Here is a 23,482-nt window from a genome sequence, read left to right as displayed (position 1 = left end):
CACTTAGGAAAACATCTTTGTTCTTAGAGTAATTCAACCCTAATCAAATCATAATAGTGGGCAGAAATGTTTGCTAAAGGGTGAACAATCACATACTGAGGCAAGGAGTCAAAACATGTTGCATAAACATTGGCATTCAAAATACAGGAAACAGTCTGTATTACAAAGACATTTTATCATGCACAACTTTGGTAAGATGTCAATTCTTGAATATCAATCACATTGACCAAAGCACTGGTGCATATACAGTACATTCTGTTGTTTCTGAACTTTGCACTGAAGTTCTTTGTGTATGTGTGTGAATGTTTCAGTGGTGTATATATATTGCTCCATTTTATCAAGGACAACTTATAGTAACATGACAATGTTTTCATGCTTCAATATCAATCATATTAACCTATTTCCCTTGGCAAGTAATGAGCAGGTTGACTCTGTTGCAAATGATGCATTTTACAGGCAACACAGCAGAACCTGAAGAGCTTCCAGAAGAAAATCTTGATCTTGATGTGAGCGTCTTAGGGGAGGAAACAGATGCTCCTGCTGACAGACCAGGCTCCTCCTTCAGCTTTCGTTTCCTAGCGAGATTCAGGCGTTTGCTATCTAGTATAAACCTCTTGTAGCACGTTTCATGGAATCCTATTCAATACAATGGAGAAATGAACAGCAATGATTAGCCGTTGGATTTTGTTAGGGGGAAAAAAAGGCTAAACGCTAGAGGGAGGGGTTGAACATTACACTCAATATATCATTAAATGTACGGTAGACTATTGACTGCCAATATTTGAATCTTGTAATTACCAATAGGCCCTAGTACTATGCCAGGTAATCATTAACACCTCATGATCATTGTCATCATCAACTACTTCAACTTGTACTTGCAGTCCAATTACTGATTTTAAATTACATCTACAGCTTTCAGCACCTGATCACATGCAATATCAATTATCATAATTATGAATACAACTGCCTTATCATCATTAATACTACATGTAGTAATCCTTGGCCTTTCACTATCGCCACCACCCACTGCTTTATAGTTTGGCACAATATAATGGTAATCATATGTTTTAGGGAGTTTAATTGTTGAAATTATGTTCTTGCCATTGTTGGTTTTTTAGACCTATTTATATCAAATATTAATAAGTTAATTTAATGAGATGCTAAATGTGTGTTTTGAGGGGGGATTTGCCAATTTCGGGGTGAGAGAAAGAGGATGGATTTTTAATATTAATACTCCATGGCCATGATTATGAAGATATAAATTTACATGCAGTTTAGACCTTTTTCAATCCAGTCCTGTGTGTCAAGATTTTTACAAAACAATATCACCGATCAGCCACATCAACCTAACCTGGGCTGTACATAGAGCAACATGTAAAATTACATCTAGGCTACATTATAACGGCGCTATGCCATGCCAAGGTGAAATTCAAGATAATTTATCTAAAATGTATACAGACACGCTAATGGCTAAGCTACTGCATTAGCGCCCATTATAACATACACAAGCAACGTTCATAACATAGCTAACGTTGTACTTGTAGTCATCATGGTCATTAACATTACGCATATAACATGAGAGAGACTGCACTGCAGTGTCGACTGCTACGACTGTACGCACGTAAACTAACCTGTAAATTATCCTACGTAGGTTGCAGTCAGTCCCCCGAGCAGCTGAATCACTTCGTTCTGGTCTGCGATTTCACGGTCTCCCCCACTCAATTTGATCCACTCTTTGGCACACAAAATAGGTTTCGTCTATCTTAGGTTTGTCATGGGCGTGAAATTTTCAAACTTCATCGATGTTACATGCATAATAACGCATCTTAAAAGTTTCGGCAGAGCAGACGACGTAGACGCGTCGACAGGCTCACAGGGGGCGGCCATTTTGACTCGTAAACGATAATTCTCGATTCGGATTGGATAACATACATCACATGATCGTTCGCGAATGAATATCGTACACGGCAAAGTGTACATATTCAGCTCCTCAGTGACAAAAAAGTTCACTGTTTCCCCCTAAATTACCAAAATACTACAGGAGGGTTTGTGTCGAACTTTTTCCTGTAGCCTTTTTGGTTATTTTTTTACACGTAGCTGTGGAGAAATTTTAGTGCCGCAGTTGTCGGAACGAAACAAGCGAAAAAAACAGCTCACCCCATGGCCTAACAGAGCCTTCGAAGGCTCTGCTCGCTCCGTCATTGGTTGTGCCGCCCTCTTCTGTTGTGTTATTACTGTTATCTCCCTTGGCGCCTGCTGTTCTGCCTGAGCTGGGAAAGTTTATTTTGTTGATTTTGACCGTCTCAACTAGCGTGGGGGTGGCAGCTAGGCCTAGGGCTCGTTATCCCGTGCATCGACTATCCATTTACCTTCAAAGGAGGACATCTGTTGCATTCCGTGCCATTACACAGACAAAAAGTAAGTTTTTGTGTGGCATTTTACTGCAGTCTCTATTTTAGCGGTCCCACGTATAGAGTATGGCGTCTGCTCTGAAGGCTCATACTAGGTTCGGTAATGTACACTACGTCACTAGCTCTCTAGGTCTAGCTAGCCTACAGCACTGCCATTGCAGTTTTACTACAACACATGCACAGCTAACCAACAGGCGACAGCAAAGTACAGGTCCTTGCCTTGCTTGCTAAACAGCAGTACACTGTAGTACAGTGCCATACCAGTGGCCAGTGCGCAGTGCAGTAGTGACTGGTGTCTCACCTACACTTAGCTACAGTCAAAACAATTAATTTAATTATAGTCCGGGAAACCCGCTCATGAGGACCGCTCCCCCGTACGAGGACTGCCCCGCCTCATGAGGACGGCCCCCACTCCTCATGAGGCCCCCGGGGGAATGCCTCAAGAGGACCCCTATTCACTTCTTATTCATCTCACATCCGACGTATAAATTGTCGCAACTTTGCACGGTGATTTTTTGTTACACACACATGCCCACTATCCGTGATGAAAAGAAGAAAAAATCCTGTCTGTTTTTTCTTCAAAAATCGAGTTTTGATCAACCGATGCAGAGCGCCCATCAAAACACGGGCGCCAGCGTGTTCGCACAGTGCAAGACTGCCGCACCTAGCGGCCTGATCCGACTAAATATTTTCGGTACTTTTTTCTGCGGCTCTCACCTCTCCACGCGTGAATCAGCCTCGTGAAGCTGAAGTCTGACATCTTTTTACACAAATTTGTAATGAGAAAAATAAAAGCAGTACTAACCTGATCTTGTGCATATATTCCAAATTACTATTCCACACTGATAGAGTAGGTGGGTACTCCAATTTCATAGCAAACTAATCACTTTGTAGGTATGACGAGTTCGCTTTCTTTGTCAATTCCGTGCCATCCACTAACCTTTGGCCAGTTTTGGCGGTTTCCTGGAATCATCCCGCTTTGCGACGTCACATCACATCCACCGAACTAAAACATAGTGGAATGCGTGTTCACCCAGGAAATACGCAGCCACCAAAACTTGCTACCACCGCCATTTTGTAAGGTCAATTTTTCCTTATATGGAGTGCGGGCTGTGTCTCCGAAGCGCAAGACCATTATCATGTACAAACGTGCATTGTTACGTCATAATCACTAGCCACTTGACGGCGTACTCTTGCTTGCGCGCGTACCAGTGGCCCAGTCTGACCGCGCCTAAGCGTGCACTCCATATAAGGAATAATTGACCGAACAAGATGGCGACGCAACACGGTAATTTGGCTGCACGGTCTCGTGTATGTTGTGAATAGGGACACGCATTCCACTATGTTTTAGTTCGGTGATCACATCACGCATCCAGCACATCAGACAGCACGCAAGCTGAGAGATTATCAGAGCGAGCTTGTGCACGCACCGGGGGATGCAGTATCCTTCGGTGCGTGCGCAAGCTCGCTCTGAAAATCTCACAGCTTGCGCGCTGTCTGTATGTGCTAATGGGGATGCGTGATGTGATGTGACGTCTCGTTGCAGGATTCCAGAAAAAGCGCCCAAAGTTTAGCGGACGGCAGAATTGACGAAGAAAGTGAACCCATCATACTTACAAAGTGATTAGTTTGCTAAGAAACTGGAGTACCCACCTACTCTATCAGTTTGGAATAGTAATTTGGAATATATGCACAAGATCAGGTTAGTACTGATTTTATTTTCTCGTTACAAATTTGTGTAAAAAGATGTCAGACTTCAGCTTCACGAGGTTGATTTGTGCGCGGAGAGGTGAGAGCCGCAGAAAAAAGCACCGAAAATATTTAGTCGGATCAGGCCGCTAGGTATTCCCCCCGGGGGCCTCATGAGGAGTGGGGGCGGGCAAGTCCAAGATAAGGTCCCCTCAGAAGGCAAAATTTCATCTTTGCTCAATATTGACATGTTTGTTATCATTTTGAAGCTTATGAGTTGAAGTTTTGATTTCAGTGGAGGAAAAAATGATATTATGTAAATTTATGCAAATTTCAAGGGCTTCATTTGCATATATGTGAAAGACAGCATTACGTATGGGACATTTATAAAAATTCATATTAATTCAAAGGAAAGCAAATAATATTTGATTAATATGTGGACATAAGAAGTTCATCACATAGTTTAACTTGGTATGAAAATTTAGGGATTATGCAAATGATTATGCAAATTAGCTCGTGTCCTATCATGAGATGTCCCATACGTAACAAAATGAGGTCATTTTTTTAGGTTTTTTCTGAAATTGCTAAGGTTATTTTCATGCCCTTTTGGAAAGTTCTAATTTATTGTTTAGAAAAATTAAATACCAGAGAAAAAAGAAAAAAAAAGTAAAAGAAATATTTTTTATTAGGCATTTAAATAATGTTACGTATGGGACAAATGCGTTACGTATGGGACATCCTCATACATATTGCATGTGAATGCATGTACACTAGTGTAGCTAGCTGGGAAGGTCTCTCAGTACACAAATGGTCAATCATCCTGAAGAAAGCATCCCAACATTGCAGCTACTTTTTGAGTTATAGACACTTGAAACAATACATGAACTTGACTGAACAATTTTCAGAAAGGAGGAGGGGAAAATGGCAAAATACACAATGAAAAATCAGCATTAAAGGGATGGTATAGTTTTTTGTAGAAATGGGGATTCAGTTTTCAACATTTAAAGAGATGATTGGAAACCAATTATATGAATTACTTAAGAACATAAAATCCTAAGACTAGAGGAATTCAAAGTTTATGTGATGGAGATCCAATTTGAAATGGTTGTGATATGTATAGAAAAAAAAAAGTAAAATGATTTTTTTTTATTGCAAGTGATACACAAATTGTCCTTTTGATTCAGTTTTCAGTACTAGTAGCCACAACAAAATTCATGGGTATACATACTGAGGTGTGACTCGAATCAATGACCCGACTGCTAGACAGACATCATATATCTACTTGATCACTGGGGTTCCACGCAGCAGGTATTGCTTATTTACATTGTATTAAATTTGATATTTCTTGTGTTAAGTTGTTTTTTATTGAAACTAAATGGCAAACTGCCCTTCATGAATGGAAGTAAACACTTTAAACTACCAGGTATTCAATTTTTCAGTAGTAACTATCCTGATAAAAATATGGCATACATACTCAGGTTGGTCATATAGACTATGATTGAATGTGATTATAATGCTAAATATCTGGGGAATATTGTTCCCTTGTCAATCTGGATCAGTATTTGAGTAATTTCAACTGATTCAACCTCACAAAATGCAAAAATTTGTTTATGGGTATTTTGCAAAATTATTTTGCAAAATACCCATAAACATGGTTCTCCACACACTAAACGAATGGGGGACAAAGGGCATGCATACCCAGGTTGGTCAAAAAAAATATAAAAATATGATTGAATATGATTATGATGGTGAATATTTGGGGAATATTGTTTCCTTGACAATCTGGATCAGTATTTGAGTAGTTTCAATTGATTCTACTTCAATAATTATGCAAAATACCCATAAACATGGTTCTTCACACACTAAATGAATGGGAGACAAACTGTCCCATACGTAACGGTCCCATACATAACACGTCATGTCTGTCTTTAATTAGAACCTGTATTTAGAGCTTTTTTCCTAATGACATGAAACTTACCTGTGATAATCTTGAGTGTTGTGACTTTCATCACAGTGAGTTACAAGTTGTAGAATGATATACTTTCAGAGAGTTTTGAGGTTGAAAAAAATGTTCAAAAAAACAAAATTTTTCTGGTCCCATACGTAACGGCACATATTTTCTCTTCTAGAATATAATTGTCAAGGTCATTTTTCTCAATTTTTTACATGATTATACTTCTCCTAGATATCAATCATCATGATAAAGTTCAATATGATCAAAGGCCATTAACACTATTTTTCAGGTCATAAAATCTCTGAATGTCCCATACGTAACGTGCGCGTTATCTTGGACTTGCCCACGCGGTCCTCATGAGGCGGGGCAGTCCTCGTACGGGGGAGCGGTGCTCATGCGGGTTTCCCGGACTGATTAAATTAGTGACTCGCATCTTGTCATATTAAATTATGACTCATGTCTCATCAAAGTATATGCTATGCATGTTTAGGAACCCTAATTCACATCAAGGAGGTTCGAGAAATGGAGTCACAACAGTCTTATTCGCTTTGATCCCATGCTCGAAGCCGCCACTCAAAAATATTTGAAATATGTGTCAAACTGGATCTGCCGCTCAGATGCGAAGACAATTGACTCGTGTCTCATTGCATAATCACCAGCCACTTTTCAAGGAAGATATATCTTTGTGATGGTAATTACTTTGCGCTATCCCTACTTACAAACGATGGGCGGTAGACAATGGTAAAGGCACGGGGGTGCGCGGATAGAAATTGCTCAAATATTGCTGAAATAGACTAGATATCAAAATTACTCGAATGTACGTGATTGTACGCTAATCTGACATATTAATTTATAAAGAACTATACTTGAAGATGATACCATATTAGTTTCATTTTGCGGAAATAAGGAGAAAAGTGATAAAACCGGCTTTCCATGAGGGTAAAATTTCAAACACTTTCACATAATACAGCTCAGATTTACACTTTTACACATACTTTCGAACGGAATTGACTTTTTGTTTTATATGCTTTATCATTAGGTGAAATTTCATTGCATTTGATATATGAACGAGCAGCATATACCCAATATTATGATAGCGTTAAAAATGAATCTTCAGATTGCTCAGGAAGATGGCGGCTTCAAACATCGAACATTAAAGGCACATCAATGTGAAATTCTTTTGTCCATCCATAGAAAACTGACAGCTGATTGAATGATTATAGTCAGCTGTAACTCCATCTCTCGAACCTCCTTGATCACATTAATTTCGTCACTAATAAAATTGATCCCACTCACATCACGATAAATTTACAGGAAAAATGCTGAAGGTTCCAATTATAGAAACATAAAAATAATGCTACAATAGTACAAACTTTTAGATCTAACAAGTAACATACATTGTAGACACGATAGAACCACAAGTTCACTGATCGATACCGAAAATTTGCAGCTATCGTTATCAAACGCGAATGATGCAGAATAGTTGTGCACTAAGGAAGGAAGGGGCCCACAAACACAACTCGTCACCCGTGCTCCCATAGACAGAGCACATAAAAGACGGGTGCGGGTGACCGTGATGCTCCCATACACAAAGCACAGAAAAGATGCGTGCGGGTGACCTTGATGATAGTATGATACTTATAACACATATTCCGGATATATATTTAAGATTATTGCAAAAGACTGTCTGGTTTTCGCCACAGTTTGCTTGGTTGTGGTAACCCTGCCAAGTTTCAAGTGTATGGTTGGACCTACTACTCATCAACCGCCTAATGTTTATTTGCTTGATAAGAATATTTAAAGGTAGGGGATACCTTTTACAGAACTCCCAAAATGCAGCAAAACATTAAATATGAACCTCAGGGGACTTGTTTAGGCCACTGCTTAGAAATTTGGAAGTCAACAGTTATCTACAATTTGAATAATGCACAAAACTCAACTACTCAGTAGTTTTGTGTGTCAGCCACACTTAAGCCTTTTTGTTGCAGTCTTCTGTATTTTTTATCTATAAACACAAATCTAAAAGTATATGAGCTGATGTAATAACATATAGAGTGTGTGCCAAGAATGCATATAGAAATGTTTGTAAGTTTTGATGAACTTTATTCACAAAATATACATGATGGACACACATGCAGTGCATGGGTCTGCAAACGTAGCCTAGTAATGTACTGGAATTTGCGGTGAGCCCCGAAAAGAATTCAATTCAAAATCTAACGGTCAATGAAAATGTACTAAATGTTACCACCCACTTTCAATACTTTGTGGGAGTTTCTAAAATGGTACTCTCTTCAACATACCACTGTGTTTATACAACTCTTCATTTAAGGCATGCAAATGGGATTCCCTACCTTTAACACTGAAATTCACGTAAAAACTTAACCTACGTGATTGAGAGAATCCAGCACAATCAAATGCTGTTGTTCCCTTTTCAATTCGAAGTTTTAGTGCAAAAATATCGCCGTCGAACTTGCGTGGCCTGGTTTTAGCTCCCCGCGATGCCTTTCCTTATTGAGATCGACCGCTGTTTTTGCATTGCATGCAAACCAAGTTGTATTGAACACCATGTTGTACAAAGCTTTTTAGAAACTTCCATAGACATTACATTACGATTCGGTTAAAATATTAATTTGAAATTTTGTCCTTGATCAAAACCATTAATGAACAGTGAATTTTCATGTTTTCCCACACATCCTCATCAACAGTCAAACTAAGCCTATCCATTTTTATGTGTTCTGCATGCAGTGAAGTGCGTAGCGTTCTGTGTGCCAATGCTACGCGATCGGTTTCAATATTTAAAGGGCGGTCGATATGTAGTAGGGTTACCATACTGAACACAGTCCCGATCCCGGGCATACATATTTTGTTCAGTGCGCTTGTAACAATTTTAAGCAGGGTGACGGTATAGAGCCCCTAATGAGGTGCGGGCAACTCACTATACTTCTTTCAAAAAGCTGGCATCAAGAAAGCTTCTTACAAGTTTAGATGTAATCTACTATACTAAACCTTGACCCATCTCTCCTTTTCTTGGCAATAGTGTTAAATGGGGATAAAAGACAGAAAATAAACCACCTTTTCGTGGGTTAATCATGTTAATTTACAACTTATCACACTGACAGGACACAGTGTCGGTGACAGACAATTCCTGACTTCCTTTTTTCAATTTTTTTTAATTGAAAATTCGAAAAATTGAATCAAAATTAAATTTTTATCAAATAAATTTTGAATTCCTCTAAGAATTATGTGCTCTTTCAATATTCAATATTAATGATTAACTTAAGACTTAATCATCACTATGAAATTAATAAAAATTTCTCATTATCTCAAGAAATCATCATCGAAAAAAGCTTGAAACCTGAAGTCCCACCTGAACCGAAACTTTACCATCTTTTGAACATGGCAAACGCTACAGCTTCCCAACAGAAAGTCATAAAACTCAAGCTTGTGTTGGGTCAGTTATTTAAATCAATTATTGCCCAATGAAAGCTCAAAGTGCCCTTTGCCAAAGAACTCATGTCACTCAGTGACATGGGCAGCGATCAGACTGCACTTCAGCTTCCAGTCAACAGGCGCATATTGTGTGAATTATTGTGACATATCGGCACCCACACCAAGGTTTGACCTCCTGTGCCAAGGTTCGACTGAGTGCAAGAGCATAGCAGGCGGTAGAATTTTGGACATGGTTGTGGTTGAATCATGAGCGGCTTGCGTTGCATGTATGTCTTGGCCCCGGCCTAATAACGAACGCCCATGCCTCGAAGACTAAGACATGTGTAGACGAACTTGTGGATGCTAGCCTTTGTAGAAGATATCCTGTTCACAGTCAGTGGAGGCATCACTTATCACGGTGTCCCTGTTGCTGAGGATGAGGAACTATCACCTAGTCCTGTGATTGACAATTTTAGCATATAGATCTAGATACAGACATGATGATATTATTACCAGACACCATTGTAATTCTGGACACGTAAATCTCTACATTAATGACATTCTAATTCTATACCCATGGGACTTCACAGATCTGTCTTACTGATTTTTGTATGGGCTAGAAATTGCCAAAATGTGACACAAAAATGTAAAAATGCTTGTGCATATTTTGCATATATTTTTCATGTATTAACGCAAAATAATTTCCACATAAAAATCCATACAAAATAGCACATCTTGCACTGTCTCTGGGTTACCTTTTTCATATATGTCAGGATTTTTTTTTTTTATATGCCTCCGCTAACGAAGTGGCCGGAGGCAATTATGTTTTCGGGTCGTCTGTCCGTCCGTCCATCCGTCCGTCCGTCCGTACATCCGTCCTGTTTTGTTTTTGTCGATATCTCAGGAACCGTGTGGTGGTTTTACATCAAACTTGGTATGAGGGTATATCCTGGGGGGATAATACTTTGTTTGGATGTTAGGGTCACGGGGTCAAAGGTCAAAGGTCACGTTATTTTGTGAAAAAAAGGTTGAAAATTCATGTTTTTCTCCATATCTCGCAAATGGTTCAAGGCATCTTCATGGAACTTAGTATATATGCTTGTTCCAATGGGCAGTGATTATCTAGGGAAGTTGGGGGTCATGGTTCAAAGGTCAGGGGGTCAAAGGTCAAGGTCAACTCCTCAAAATATCACTACTTTCCTTATATTTATGCAATGCCTGAAGGTTTTTTTTTTTTTTTTTAAACTTGATGTATACATGTATTACCCAATATTTATTCTGTGGGAAGTTTCTTGCCAAAAGGTCAAAGGTCAAGTGAAAGTGCTGAATTGCACTTTTCCCTCCATATCTCAAAAGTAACTCAAGGTATCATCATGAAACTTACATATTTATGCATGTTCAACCTAACAGTGATTCTCTTTGGAACTGTGAGGTCAAAGGTCAGGTCTAGATAATGCTATTTTCCCATTTGATACTGATATTATACTTTTTCTAAATACCTTGAGTTTGAAAATTACTCAATGCATATAAACTTATAAAAGGGTCAAAAGTCAAGTAAAAATCATCAGTTCCCCAAATACCTGCGCTCTGACATTTTAATCATTCATCCAATTGAACCTAGTTCTAGGAAAGTGAACATTCAGCACATTTGTGTCAAACCTGTCATTTTGATATTTTGCCAATTGTGTGAAACTGTCATCACACATTGTCAAGACATTGTACTATAGACCTATTAGGAGAACCATGCATTATGGCGGAGGCATATCAGTCGCCGTAGCGATATATCTAGTTTTTTTTTTTGTGGTGGTGATGGTTGTGGTCACGGTTCTTTTCACATTCTTAGAATATATTGTATATATTGTAAAGTGACATCACATTAAAGGACAAGTTCACCTTCATAGACATGTAGGTTGAGTAAATGGGGCAATATTAGTAGAACACATCAGTGAGAGTTTGAGGAAAATCGGACAATCCGTTCAAAAGTTATGAATTTTTGAAGTTTCTGCTCAGTCACGGCTGGATGAGAAGACTACTATATCTTGTGATGTCACATGTGTACAACGATATAAAGAAAGAGTAAAGAAAATTCAACATATTTCCATTTTTCTCGCATAACAAAAGAACACTCGACTTCTCTCTTTCAGAAGGCAGGGGGAATAATATTACCCTAAACATATGTCAGTAACAAGTCAAAGAAATGTGCACTTTATTCAAAAAGTAAAGTCTTGTGAAATTCTCTTTTTATATTCCTTATATTGTTGTACGCATATGACATCACACACTGTAGAAGTCTTCTCATCCAGCAGTGACTGCGCAGATACTTTAAAAATTCATAACTTCTGAATGGATTGTCCGATTTTCCCCAAACTTTCACTGATGTGTTCTACTAATATTGTTGCCTTCACTCAATCCACATGTATATGAAGGTGGACTTGTCCTTTAAGTTTGCATCATGTACACTTTCATGTTGGATTCAGTTCTCGGCTAACTCTCATCGTGTGTACCCTAAATTAAACAAAAAAGAGAAGGAAAGGAAAAAAGAACTTATCATGTGTTTTCCCAGAACTATATTCAAAATGGATTGACTATCTATCTTTTCAAAGAAAGGAGTCACTGTTTCTTTCAATAGTTCTATCTTCATCTCTTTTTATTTGGGAACAGGGCTCTCACAGCACATTTCCACTGCACTGGCAATGCGATGAAATCTTGATATGACTGCGTGCCGTTGCTTTGCTCATCACCGCCTCCCGCATGTGGCTGGTTTCCTCCAGACAGTGCCTCCTGCACATTGGACATCTTTCGTCAGACGGCTGTCATCCAGCCCCGATGGGTCGGAAGAGGCCTACAACCCTCTCATGGATGCGCAGAAGCATGTCAAGGAGCCCATCTTTAAGGTTGGTTTTGTTGAAACAAGGCCACTTAATCTCCCCTCTCCTCATATTATAGGGGAACTCCGGAAGATTTTCAGACTTTTACATTTCAACTACTATAAATAAAGTTATACCGAGTATAGAGTTTCAGAATTTATAGTGACTATGATGAGGAATAATAATGTTTTCAAAATTTATAACCAATTGCAATGAACAAGGATAATGACATTGCAGCCTCACCATAAGAATGCATGAGTTGGTGCTCAAGGAAGCAGAATAAAAGAAGAAGACATGCATAGATTCTACACAACTTGTTAAGCAAGCAGTATTGTAATGGAATTACACTGCTACATTTCTGAAAATATAATGTGAGGCTCCTATGTTATCAATACTGTTCAGTGAAATTTGTTTAAGATTTTCAAATTATTGTTTTCTCTACTCAAGCGCCGCAATAAATTCCACATGTCCTATACATGGAGCTGTTGATTTATGTACTACACGATGTGAAATTATGAAATCGTCTGGAAATGCCCCTTTAAAACAGTAATTTTGCATGTGTTGGTGATTTATTTAAAGAATGCAGGCATGTGACTGCACCATTCATATTACTACAAATCTGAATTATGCAGAATAGAATGAATGGAATGAAATACTCGTACACCTGTATGATGTCCTTCTACAACTTGCACCTCCTCCACAGGAAGAAGAACTTATATTTCGACCAACTTCTGCAGAGGTGCAGAAGTCACAGGAACTCTTTGAGAACGGCCCAAAACACCGGGTCCGGTTTGTGAAGGGAGCATACTTTCCGGAGCAGTCCCCAGACTATAACTTGCCAGAGGTATGCTAACCCAGGGATGTCAGTATGGGGCCCCAAGTGTCGCATAGCCTATTTCATTATGAAATCAGTCATTTCATTGACGAAATGTTCATTTCATAACGAAATGACAACATTTCATAATGAAATAAACATTTCTTCTACGAAATGACTGATTTCATAACGAAATAGGCCATGCAACACTTGGCGCCCCAAATATGAGTGCTCTTTGAAGCTGCCCATTCATTTGTTCATGTCACTGCTTGAGTTAAGATACCGTTCATAAGTACATGTCCATGCAGTATTTTCTCAAAACAAACATAATCACATCGCTTGGATCATGTATTTATAGAGAAATAGCCATACTGTAATTTCAATCTTTATGTAGAAACAAACAATATTATTGGTACAGGGGCGGATCCAGGAATTCTGTAAAGGGGAGGCGCCTTTACAAACTTGAAGGGGGTGCACGCCCCCTCCCCCACTATTTTTTCTCTATATTTCATTTGTTTCAACAAAAAATAAAGAGGGGGCGCAACACCCGGTGCGCCTCCCTCTGGATCCGCCAATGTTGGTATGATGCTGGAGTTTGAGCCATTTGTGGTTGAATGGAGCTCTGCATGCATGTAATGATATTCGACTCTTTCTTTGACTTCTTAACCCGTTGAGGACCAGTCCCCCGTATAGGGGTCTATGAGAAATGTGTGTTGAAGCAAAATCAGCCCATCCTCAATGGGTTAACATGCTGCATAAGTGGCGTACATGATTAATGTGCTAATCTGGAGATGCCTTAACATTGGTTAGAACGTGGATGGACCTACATGAACAAGTTTGCCCAATCATCCTAAGAGATACACAATACTGACGATGATGGCCTTGTTCTTGTTTTTGTCTTCAGATAGCCATGATTGGACGCAGTAATGTGGGGAAATCATCCTTGATTCGGTCTCTCTTTAAGAATGTGTCCCAGTTACCAGTGAGAACGTCAAGAACTGCAGTAAGCACACACTCTTTTCTGCATTAAAGCTAACACGTAGTACTCGGCAGGACATGAAATTCATCTTCCACCATTTGGAATTTGCTTTCAATACTGTATATGCCATATATTTCACGAGTCTAAATTTTCGCAAATCGGGAATTCCCGAAGATTTCGCGAGTGGTTAAATTTGCGATCGTGAAGTCCGGGACTGGACAGAGAAGTGTACACACGTATGTCACATTCATATTGGGATCAGAGTCAATATTTTCGTGTGTCTTTAATTTCGCGAATAACACCTGACTCACGAAATTTGCGAAAATAAAAACCTTGCAAAATATTTGGCGTATACAGTACTGTACGAGCTGAAATTTTTGCGTACAGATATTTTCATGAATTGCTACTTGGAGGACATTTTTGCGTGTTATTAATTTCAGGGTTGCGAGGGTCTAACTAAACTTATTGGTACTTGAACTCTCACGAAAAAAACTATAGTTGTCTAAACTAAAAGTACCTTACACGTTCTCAATTTGAAAGTAAAACAAATATCAAAAGAAATACCACGGTACTTTACAAGGACTTTCGAAATTCGTGCCGGACATCGACTGGCGAACACCAAGAATGCAGCTGCAAGAGTAGACTGAACGCACTTTAAACAGCTATGGCTAGCTGCTGTACTAAAACATGAAGGAAGGAGTGGACAGGAAAGAGTGTGGCCGCATGTAGTAAGGCGGCCATGAACAGAACAGAGTGGAGGTCCATAGTCACCAACCTTCGGACTGAAGACGGCTCTTTAGAAGAAGCTAGCTGTACTGTGCGACGTGCGTGCACAGTCGGCAAGTTGAAGGCTAGCTAGGCGCAGCGCAGGACGGGATACATGCTGTACTTATTAATGCTAGCTACGTCATGGCCATATGGCTCAGCTCATGATAGCTGTGTGCTAGACCTACGTACGTAGCTAGCTATGAGTACTAGTAGTGTACTGTACGGCACTATAATTTTGGCGCGATCCTGCAGCACATGGCATGGCTTGATTTTCATTTCCCTGCGTTGTTTTCATGCGTTTTTGTTTTTCGCGTGTTGTTATTTTCGCGTGTTGTTATTTTCGTGGTTCAAAGGCAATTCGCGAAATTCGTGAAAATAAAACCAACTCGAAAATTTCAGCTCGTACAGTATATCAGGAAGCTCTGCCAAGAACCTAGTCTTGCTGGCATGATTTGTCAGGATATCAAGTTGTTTGACATGTAGTATTTTGTGATCAAAAGTGTGAAATGCTAAGAGTCAGTATACCAACTTTTATTCCTGAAGCGCCCTCCCGATTCAGTAGTGGGTGCATAGAATGCCGTTAGTACATGATGATCAAATTGTGTCCTCAAGCAGGAGTATTGAATCACATGCAGAACAAGCTGCATGCATATCATTCTTGTGCATGATGGATACCGCTATGACCCAATATATTGTACATAATCGATGTGATCGAATGTAAAACATCACATAGCAACCGCAATTGGGTAAGCTCTAAGACTGTATTACTTCCGGCCAATCTTTGCACATGAGAACTATATGCTTTCACACTGAGTATCATTTATTGAGGCCATCTTCAACATTTGCTGTGGTCACATTTTCTGTTTATCTGAGCTGCACTAATTGTATGTAGGCATTTTTGACAAATTCTATATTTTTTAAATGCTGTTGAAAGTTAAAAAGTGGGGATTTTGCTGTAGTGGCTTGTAGTCTCAAATGATCTTTGTATTGACGGTCTGTGTTGTGTTTAAAAGGGAAACATCTAATAATCAGAAAAACTGATGTGCACTTAGGAATGTGTTCATGCACGAAAAAAAAAAGTGTGTACTATTTCCTGACGATAATTTTTTTGTGTGCTTATGGTATTCAAGTTCCACTAGATTCACAGGGATATAATCAATTATTTTGATCCACATTCAGATGTGTGAAAACTTGGATGTGTTGTTAATCTTTAATGCCAGTTGTAGTTACCTCCTCATATTCCTGATCAGGGTACACCCTCTCTCAGCATAAATCTTGTCGAGAAACATGTTCACAACATAAACAAGTTCCTTGTTTGAGAGACAGCTGTTGTCATTAGAAACAGAGACAAAAGACAGAGAATGACAGAAAGGACGAAAACATATTACTAGTGTCTTTCATTGCTGAGTGATGGGACATTTACAGATACACTTTTTTGTTGTTGTTTTTTCGGTACTGACAGGGGCACACCAAATTATTGCTGTTCTATCAGGCTGGGTCTGCGTTCAGTCTGGTGGACCTCCCTGGGTATGGGTACAGACAGCCTGAAAACTTTGCAGTCACAGCAGAAGGCTTCCTTCGCACTCGTAGAAAGTGAGTATGATTGAGAACCATTATTCAATCATAGAGTCGTTGATCGAAGGTCTCATCTAATGTCTTGAGCTAAGACTAGCAGAGAACTATTTCTATTCAGGCATGCACAAATTTAACAAGCAGCAAGAAATGAAGATGGCTGAATACCCCTTTTACAAATTTCATCTGGTGTCTCTACAATGGCTATTAAAAGGCTCTAGTAAAAATTCAGTGAATCTAATATAACAAAGACCATATCAGAAAATTGTCTTTCTTATATTATTGAACCATACATACGCAAGTGTTAATGTATGCAGAGCCAGTTGTTGGCCTACAATAAGTTCCTTGCAATCATTTAAGGCATTCAAGAAAACAATCTGAGAGCTTGCAACTGAGACCTTTGTCGTATTGGACTGAATTATTTGATTAATGTGGCTTTTTTTTCTGTCATTCTGTCATTGTTAAAAAAACAACAAAACAAAACTAGAAAAGCACTCGGAGAGCACCGACCTCAGCCAAGCAAGCAACCCATTTCCATCCATACACACATGCAATTTCCCAATATAGAAGCCTTATATTTATGTCATCAGCTTCCAGATACGTGGCGCCTCGCCCAAGCAGAGCACGCGCTTTAGTGCACGTAGGGAGACCTCCAGTACATACAGCTCGAACTCCAAGTTCATTGTCCTTATCTGCTAAAAGATGAAGAAAATCCTTCAAAATCTATTTAAAGATTCCCAGATCACTATCAAAATTTGATTGTCTGTTCCTTGTGTCATTATCAACTTTTCCTGCAAGTTTCAATAAAATCCTTTCAATACTGTTTGAGTTATTTTGCCAATAGACAGTGCAATGACGATGATCACTAAACCTCCTTCCTTAATAGCGGAGGTAAAAATCCTCTCGCATTTGCATACTGGGTTGTGATGGTCATTCAGTTCATTTCTCCTTTGTGCAGCTTACAGATGTCATTTTTGCTGATAGACATAGTGGCTGGATTCCAACCAATGGACTTCACAGCTATCCAGATGCTTGAAGATTTCTCCAGGCCATATACAGTGAGTGATGGTGAAAAGACCAGATTTTATGGCAGCTGATTTTGCATCCTGTACTGGACAAAAACTTCCCAAATCATGTTTTTAATCAAATCATATTCAATCAAGATAGGGGATCTAAGAGTTAATGGTTGAAAAGTAAAGGAATCATTCTTCATTCCAGTGTACTTGGTGTGACCAGGATACGTAAAATCCAAATATGTCTCAATCAATTCACAATCATGAAGTCTGTGTCTGAGAAAATGCAGCCATGTAGCCCTACTTGTACATGAAAATCCACTTTAAGCTATTAAGATTCTATTTAAAAAGATCATCAAACTTTTCATACTAAGGATTAAGAGTCCTCATGTCATAATAAAGGCAATGTGTACTAATTAAAATTAAAATCATTTTTTTAAAGCTCACTGCACAGAGATGGGATAAAATGTACAACTGTACCTGTACTCAATGTCACTGAAACATAATGATAATACAGTGCTCATATAGCACATATCACTACTGTAGTGTCTCTATGGGCTTTATGGGAGAGGGCTGAAAATGGAAAAAGGGAAATGTACTTTATGTACTGTAGATGTTGCAGTTTGAAAAACCAAGACTCATTCATAATACTTTTAAACAGAAATGTCTTTAAGAAGAGTTTTGACCACTGTGGAAACTGCCTTTACACAACATGGAACAGTGTTCCACAGTGTGGGAGCAGTATCAGCAAAAGTTTACTCACCATAAAACCTTGTAGTGATGACAGGATATTGGAGAAGATTTTTCTGAGCTGATATGAGATTACGAGAGGGAGCGTACCTTACCAAGGGACGCACTGAGATATTCAACATTGATTCGTGATTCATGTAGAACTATGTTTTATCACAGCACTGACCTTTCATCTTATAAATGTGGGACTTGTGCTGCAGAATCTGTCAGTTTAAAATAATAATGATAATAATAGTATTTCTGCAATGCATTACATGATTGATGTATTTATGGTAAAAAGCCCATGTGATAGTGTTGTCTGCTTCAGCTACAAAACAGCTTGAACATACAATGTAGTAAGGGTGGATGTGTATGTCATCATACTACTATGATGTATATTATGTCTTGGACCACAGGTGGTGCTGACAAAGGCTGACAAAGCTCCAGTACGAAAGATGGTGACGTCCATCATCTCTGTGAGAGAAACCATCCACACCAAGACAAAGTTTTGTCTCCCACAGCCCTTCATTGTCAGGTGCGACCTCTTGGGTGTACCCACCACCTCTCCCCTCCCCCCCCCTTGCAAACTCTTCCCCAGTATCTGCAGAGTTCCCAGTAAATGCCCTTTGCCTCTTATCCTGAGAACAAAACATGTTTAGGAATAAAACTGGTTGAACTATTATTGGACTGAATATAAGTCGGCATATTGAGAGGATGGACAGAAACCACATATCTTAAGAGTTGCCAACTTGCAGCATGATTGACATCTTGTCATGAGGTACATGTCCAGCCAGTCGCCTTCAGGCGTGAAATTTTTGCTTTCATGAAGCATTTCTGAAACATGTATCAATGAAAGTAGCGACACATAGCAAATTGAGTACCTGTAATCAGTTTTTTCCCACGCAAAATAAGGTTACTCCTGCATGAGATGTGACAACTAGATGTCTGTTGTTCAACTTAGTGTTTGAAAGACATCTTGAAGAAATGAACCCAGGTAGTTTTCTGTGAAGCTCTATATGTGAAGCCATCATTATATGCATGAAATATCAGTAATTCTACACTACTTGAGAGGAACAAACAGCTGCCAGCTCAGCACCAGTTGCATCGTAGAATGAATACATTTGCACACATCGTCACTTATGAAGAATTCTAAGGAACTGAAGGCCTTTGCTTCATACACATATTTAGTGAATGAGGAAGTAGGAACTGATCGCCATCACAATTATTCGACAAAGATATTCCATTTGAGGTAGTACTCATGGGACTTGGTATGCTTTTTCTCACATGCATTCTGATATCTGTGGCTCTATGTTAGTGTGGGTATGTTCAGAAGGACTTGTTTCTTGAACCCAATTCTCGCATTTAAATGGAACGCTGAGATTAGCCATATTTTGTTCCTTTCCACAGTGCCACAAAAATGAAAGGGATTCCTCTCCTACAGAGCTTTATTGCGGACATCACCAGAAAAGTCAAGACGCCCAACAGATGACACGAGTGCAAGCGTGACTCCATGTCATCCAGCTCAAGATTGCAGAAGGTCTGACGTCATCACGTTTGGAGCAGTCCCATGCCTAAAGCAGGGCAGTGTGCCGTGGTACTGTGCTCCGAATTGACCTTGACATTATGTCAACTCAGTGAACAAGCTCAAGATCACACTTCAGATACGGTATTGCCACGGACTGGAAGGCAGAAAATGACCAATATAAACTGTACCACTGACATTCTGCTGTAGATGTGGAGGTGAGTGGATATATCGGGGGGGGGGGGGGGGATTTCATGAAGCGTTTTGTCTGACAAACTTGTCGGACAAATTTGCTCTCGGCCAATCAGATGCAAGGATTTCAGTTGCTGTAACAGCTTGTCATGAAAATTATGTGCCAAATTGCTTCATGAAATGCCTCCCTGGTATATCTGAATGGGTATTGGTGGTATCTCTCTGAATTATCTTACTACTAGGGAAAATGAATGCAGTACACTGAAAACAAATACCTGGAGGAAATGAAGGTATTCTGTGATCTTTTCAATTCTCCCAAAGGCTGAAGTAAGGAAACTGTGTTTTGCATTGCAACATGTAATCATGTGATGGACTATTTTCTTTTTTTTCTGTATCACTTTGTTTGCTGCAGTGATTCGGCTTAAATCAGCTTACTTTAGGAGCTTTAGAGGTTCAAAATGCTTACTCTTTTAAATCTTAACCACAGGATGAAACATGTATCTCTTGAATTTGAAAAATGTTGCATAAATATAATGAGGCATGGTTAAGTCCTGTGTACATGATATGTTCTCTACCAGCAAGAGAAACAAATAATAACCTGAGTCACTGTTTGGTAGTATGTGTATTGGAATTCAATTGTACATTTGCAAGTGCCACTTGTTTCATAGAAGTTGCCTACCTCACTCTAACATGACACAGAGACTTATGATGCAGGAAAGAGAAACTATTGGCAGTTTAGGTAAGTTTCACATACAATGTGACCAGTGGCGTATCTAGGGGGGGCAAGGGGGGCACGTGCCCCGGGCGCCACTCCTTGGGGGCGCAAAAACGAAAAAAAAAAAACGAAAAAAAGAAGAAGAAGAAAAAGAAAAAAAAATCGAAGAAGAAGAAGAAGAAGAAGAAAAAAAAACTCGCCCGGAAGAGGGGGGGCAGAAAACCAAATCAAACAAGAAAAAAAAAACATGATGATGACGCGGACAAAATAACAATATCTATTGTGTTCACACAAGAATTCCATGTTCTGTCAGCTGAAATACAAAAATTTTCGGCTCGCTCGCTGGGTTCGCTCGCCAAAATTTATATAAATAAAGAAGGTAAGAACAAAACGTGATGATGACGCGGACAAAATGACAATGTCTTTTGTGTTCACACATGTCATTTTATATTTAGCAGGCAAAATGTTTCACGGAGCAGCGGCTGCAATTTCTTTCATTCTGAAGCGATCGCCAATTGGATCAAAAGAAGGCGCCAGCGGTTTCGAACATACGGGGGGGGGGGGGGGGGGGGGGAGGGGGCGCAAAAAAATCAAGCATGATAAGAACAAAAAGTAATGATGACGCGGAAATATACAAATTTCGGCTCACTCGCTCGTACAATTTAGAGTATTTTTTTCAAGTCCACAGTTTGTTGGTATAAATCGTTATCTATAAGGCCGTCACTATATCTTGATTAGAATTGTAAGATTCAATAAGCAAAAATGACAAGAATTCAATGTTTTGTAAGCTGAAATACAAAAATTTTCGGCTCGCTCGCTGCGCTCGCTCGCCAAAATTTATCAAAAAAAAAAAGAGAAGAAGATAAGAACAAAACGTGACGATGACGCGGACAAAATGACAATGTCTTTTGTGTTCACACATGTCATTTCATATTAAGCAGGAAATTTAATGTTACACGGAGCAGCGGCTGCAATTTCATTCGTTCTGAAGCGATCGCCAATTGGATCAAGAGAGGACGCCAACGGTTTCGAGCATGGGGGGGGGGGCGCAAGAAAAAACAAATCAAAAAAGATAAGAACAAAACGTAATGATGACGCGGAAATATACAAATTTCGGCTCACTAGCTCGTACTAATTTAGAGTACTAGTATTGTAAGTCCTCAGTTTGTTGATATGAATCGTTATCTATAAGGTCGTCCCTATATCTTGATTAGAATTGTAAGATTTAATAAGCAAAAAATGACAAGAATTCCATGTTTTGTAAGCTGAAATACAAAAATTTTCGGCTCGCTCGCTCGCTGCGCTCTCTCGCCAAAATTTATCAAAAAAGAAAGAAAAAAGAGATAAGAACAAAACGTGATGAAGACGTGGAAATATACAAATTTCGGCTAACTCGCGCGTACTAAATTAGAGTACTTTTTAAATTCCTCATGCAGTTTGTTGGTATAAATCGTTATCTATAAGGCCGTCACTATATCTTGATTAGAATTGTAAGATTTGATTAGCAAAAAGACAAGAATTCCATGTTTTGTAAGCTGAAATACAAAAGTTTTCGGCTCGCTCGCTGCGCTCGCTCGCCAAAATTTATCAAAATTCATTACATTTAAATCACCCTCAAAAGACCCCTTTTAAGTGCTTGAAAAAGCATATCATGTGGACTTTGTTTAAAGTCCCTACCGGGATGGGGTTGGGGTTGAACACTTTTTCTGAAATTAGGGGCGCAATTTTCGCGCTTGCCCCGGGCGCCGTTTTCCCTAGATACGCCACTGACACTATCTTGTTACGTGTACCGGCCTGATGAATTCAAAGTGTGGTTTGTATAATCTCCTGAGTGCAATTCTACTCCAAACTTGTTTGAATGCAATAAATCCAGTATAGATAAACATGTTTGAATGCAATAAATCCAGTATAGATAAACAGAATAGTAAATCTTTCATTTATATTGGGGATCTATTCAGAAAGCTGAGAAGTTTCCAAATGTTAAACAGTGATGTCATTCACATCATATGTGATGCAAATTTGAGATAATGTCATCACATTAAAAAAGTCTCTTATTGACCTGAAATAAATGTATTCTTTGCATCAGTGTTTTCCTATGGTTAATCAGTGGTGATTCCTTTGGGAAGAAATGTTACTGTAATTGCTGCATCATCAACAAAAAACATGGTTTTTGCAATAATCCTTGTGTATAACCATTTGGAGAGATGTGAAATGGTGGCACTATCAACTTGCATTGTATGTGCCTTTGTGTAAACAGTACATAATATAAAGAATTTCACAATACAATGTATTTTGACCCTCGTCGGATGTTAATGAATTTTCCATTATTTTGTCTTATTTGATTATACACCTGGACCAAATTTACTAGACTCAATGCAGACGTTGGGCTGACTGTACATTCAAGATGTAGTAATTGACGGTAATGACTCTCTATATGGGGTGCAGATTGGTTTTCCATGGCAAACTAAACCATGTATCCTGGTTATTAACCATGGCAAACTGAACCATGTATCCTGGTTTTATCGTAATACTGTAAAGGTCATTCTTCATTTTGAAATAGAAGACACACAATGCTTTTGTTTTCAAAACTCTTGTTGTTTTACTTGATTTGACATTGAATTATGTATGTCACTTACGTTAGATTCCATTTAAAATATCGATAAGAAGGTAAACAAAGGCATTTTTGCGACATGATAAAGAATAGGATGAAGAGTGAACTTTGCAAGAGTTAAAGGTGCATGGTCCCCGTGTTTTAGTCAAATGTGTACGCGGGCGCACGGCGCAAGTTTCCTATAGAGACCTACGCTGTCGACTTCTCTTTGGCGCTT

At 39.1% G+C, this 23,482-nt stretch overlaps 1 protein-coding gene across 1 annotated transcript; it reads left to right on the top strand.

The window, feature by feature from the left end:
- Positions 1–2,256: 2,256 nt before the first annotated feature.
- LOC139721577 (GTP-binding protein 8-like) lies at positions 2,257–19,750 on the top strand. The gene is made up of 8 exons (XM_071632909.1): positions 2,257–2,418; positions 12,145–12,377; positions 13,054–13,194; positions 14,069–14,167; positions 16,374–16,504; positions 17,442–17,541; positions 18,642–18,760; positions 19,633–19,750. The coding sequence occupies exons 2-8, from the start codon at positions 12,195–12,197 to the stop codon at positions 19,712–19,714; spliced, it is 855 nt and encodes a 284-aa protein (XP_071489010.1). The 5' UTR covers positions 2,257–2,418; positions 12,145–12,194; the 3' UTR covers positions 19,715–19,750.
- The last annotated feature ends 3,732 nt before the right edge of the window (positions 19,751–23,482 follow it).

This window comes from Diadema antillarum, unplaced genomic scaffold, assembly GCF_040938485.1.
Source record: "Diadema antillarum isolate AM-2024a unplaced genomic scaffold, OU_Dant_1.0 scf00000146, whole genome shotgun sequence".
Lineage (NCBI taxonomy): Eukaryota > Metazoa > Echinodermata > Echinoidea > Diadematoida > Diadematidae > Diadema > Diadema antillarum.
The sequence above is the reverse complement of the archived record's forward strand: the minus strand, read 5'-3'. Positions and strand labels throughout refer to the sequence as shown.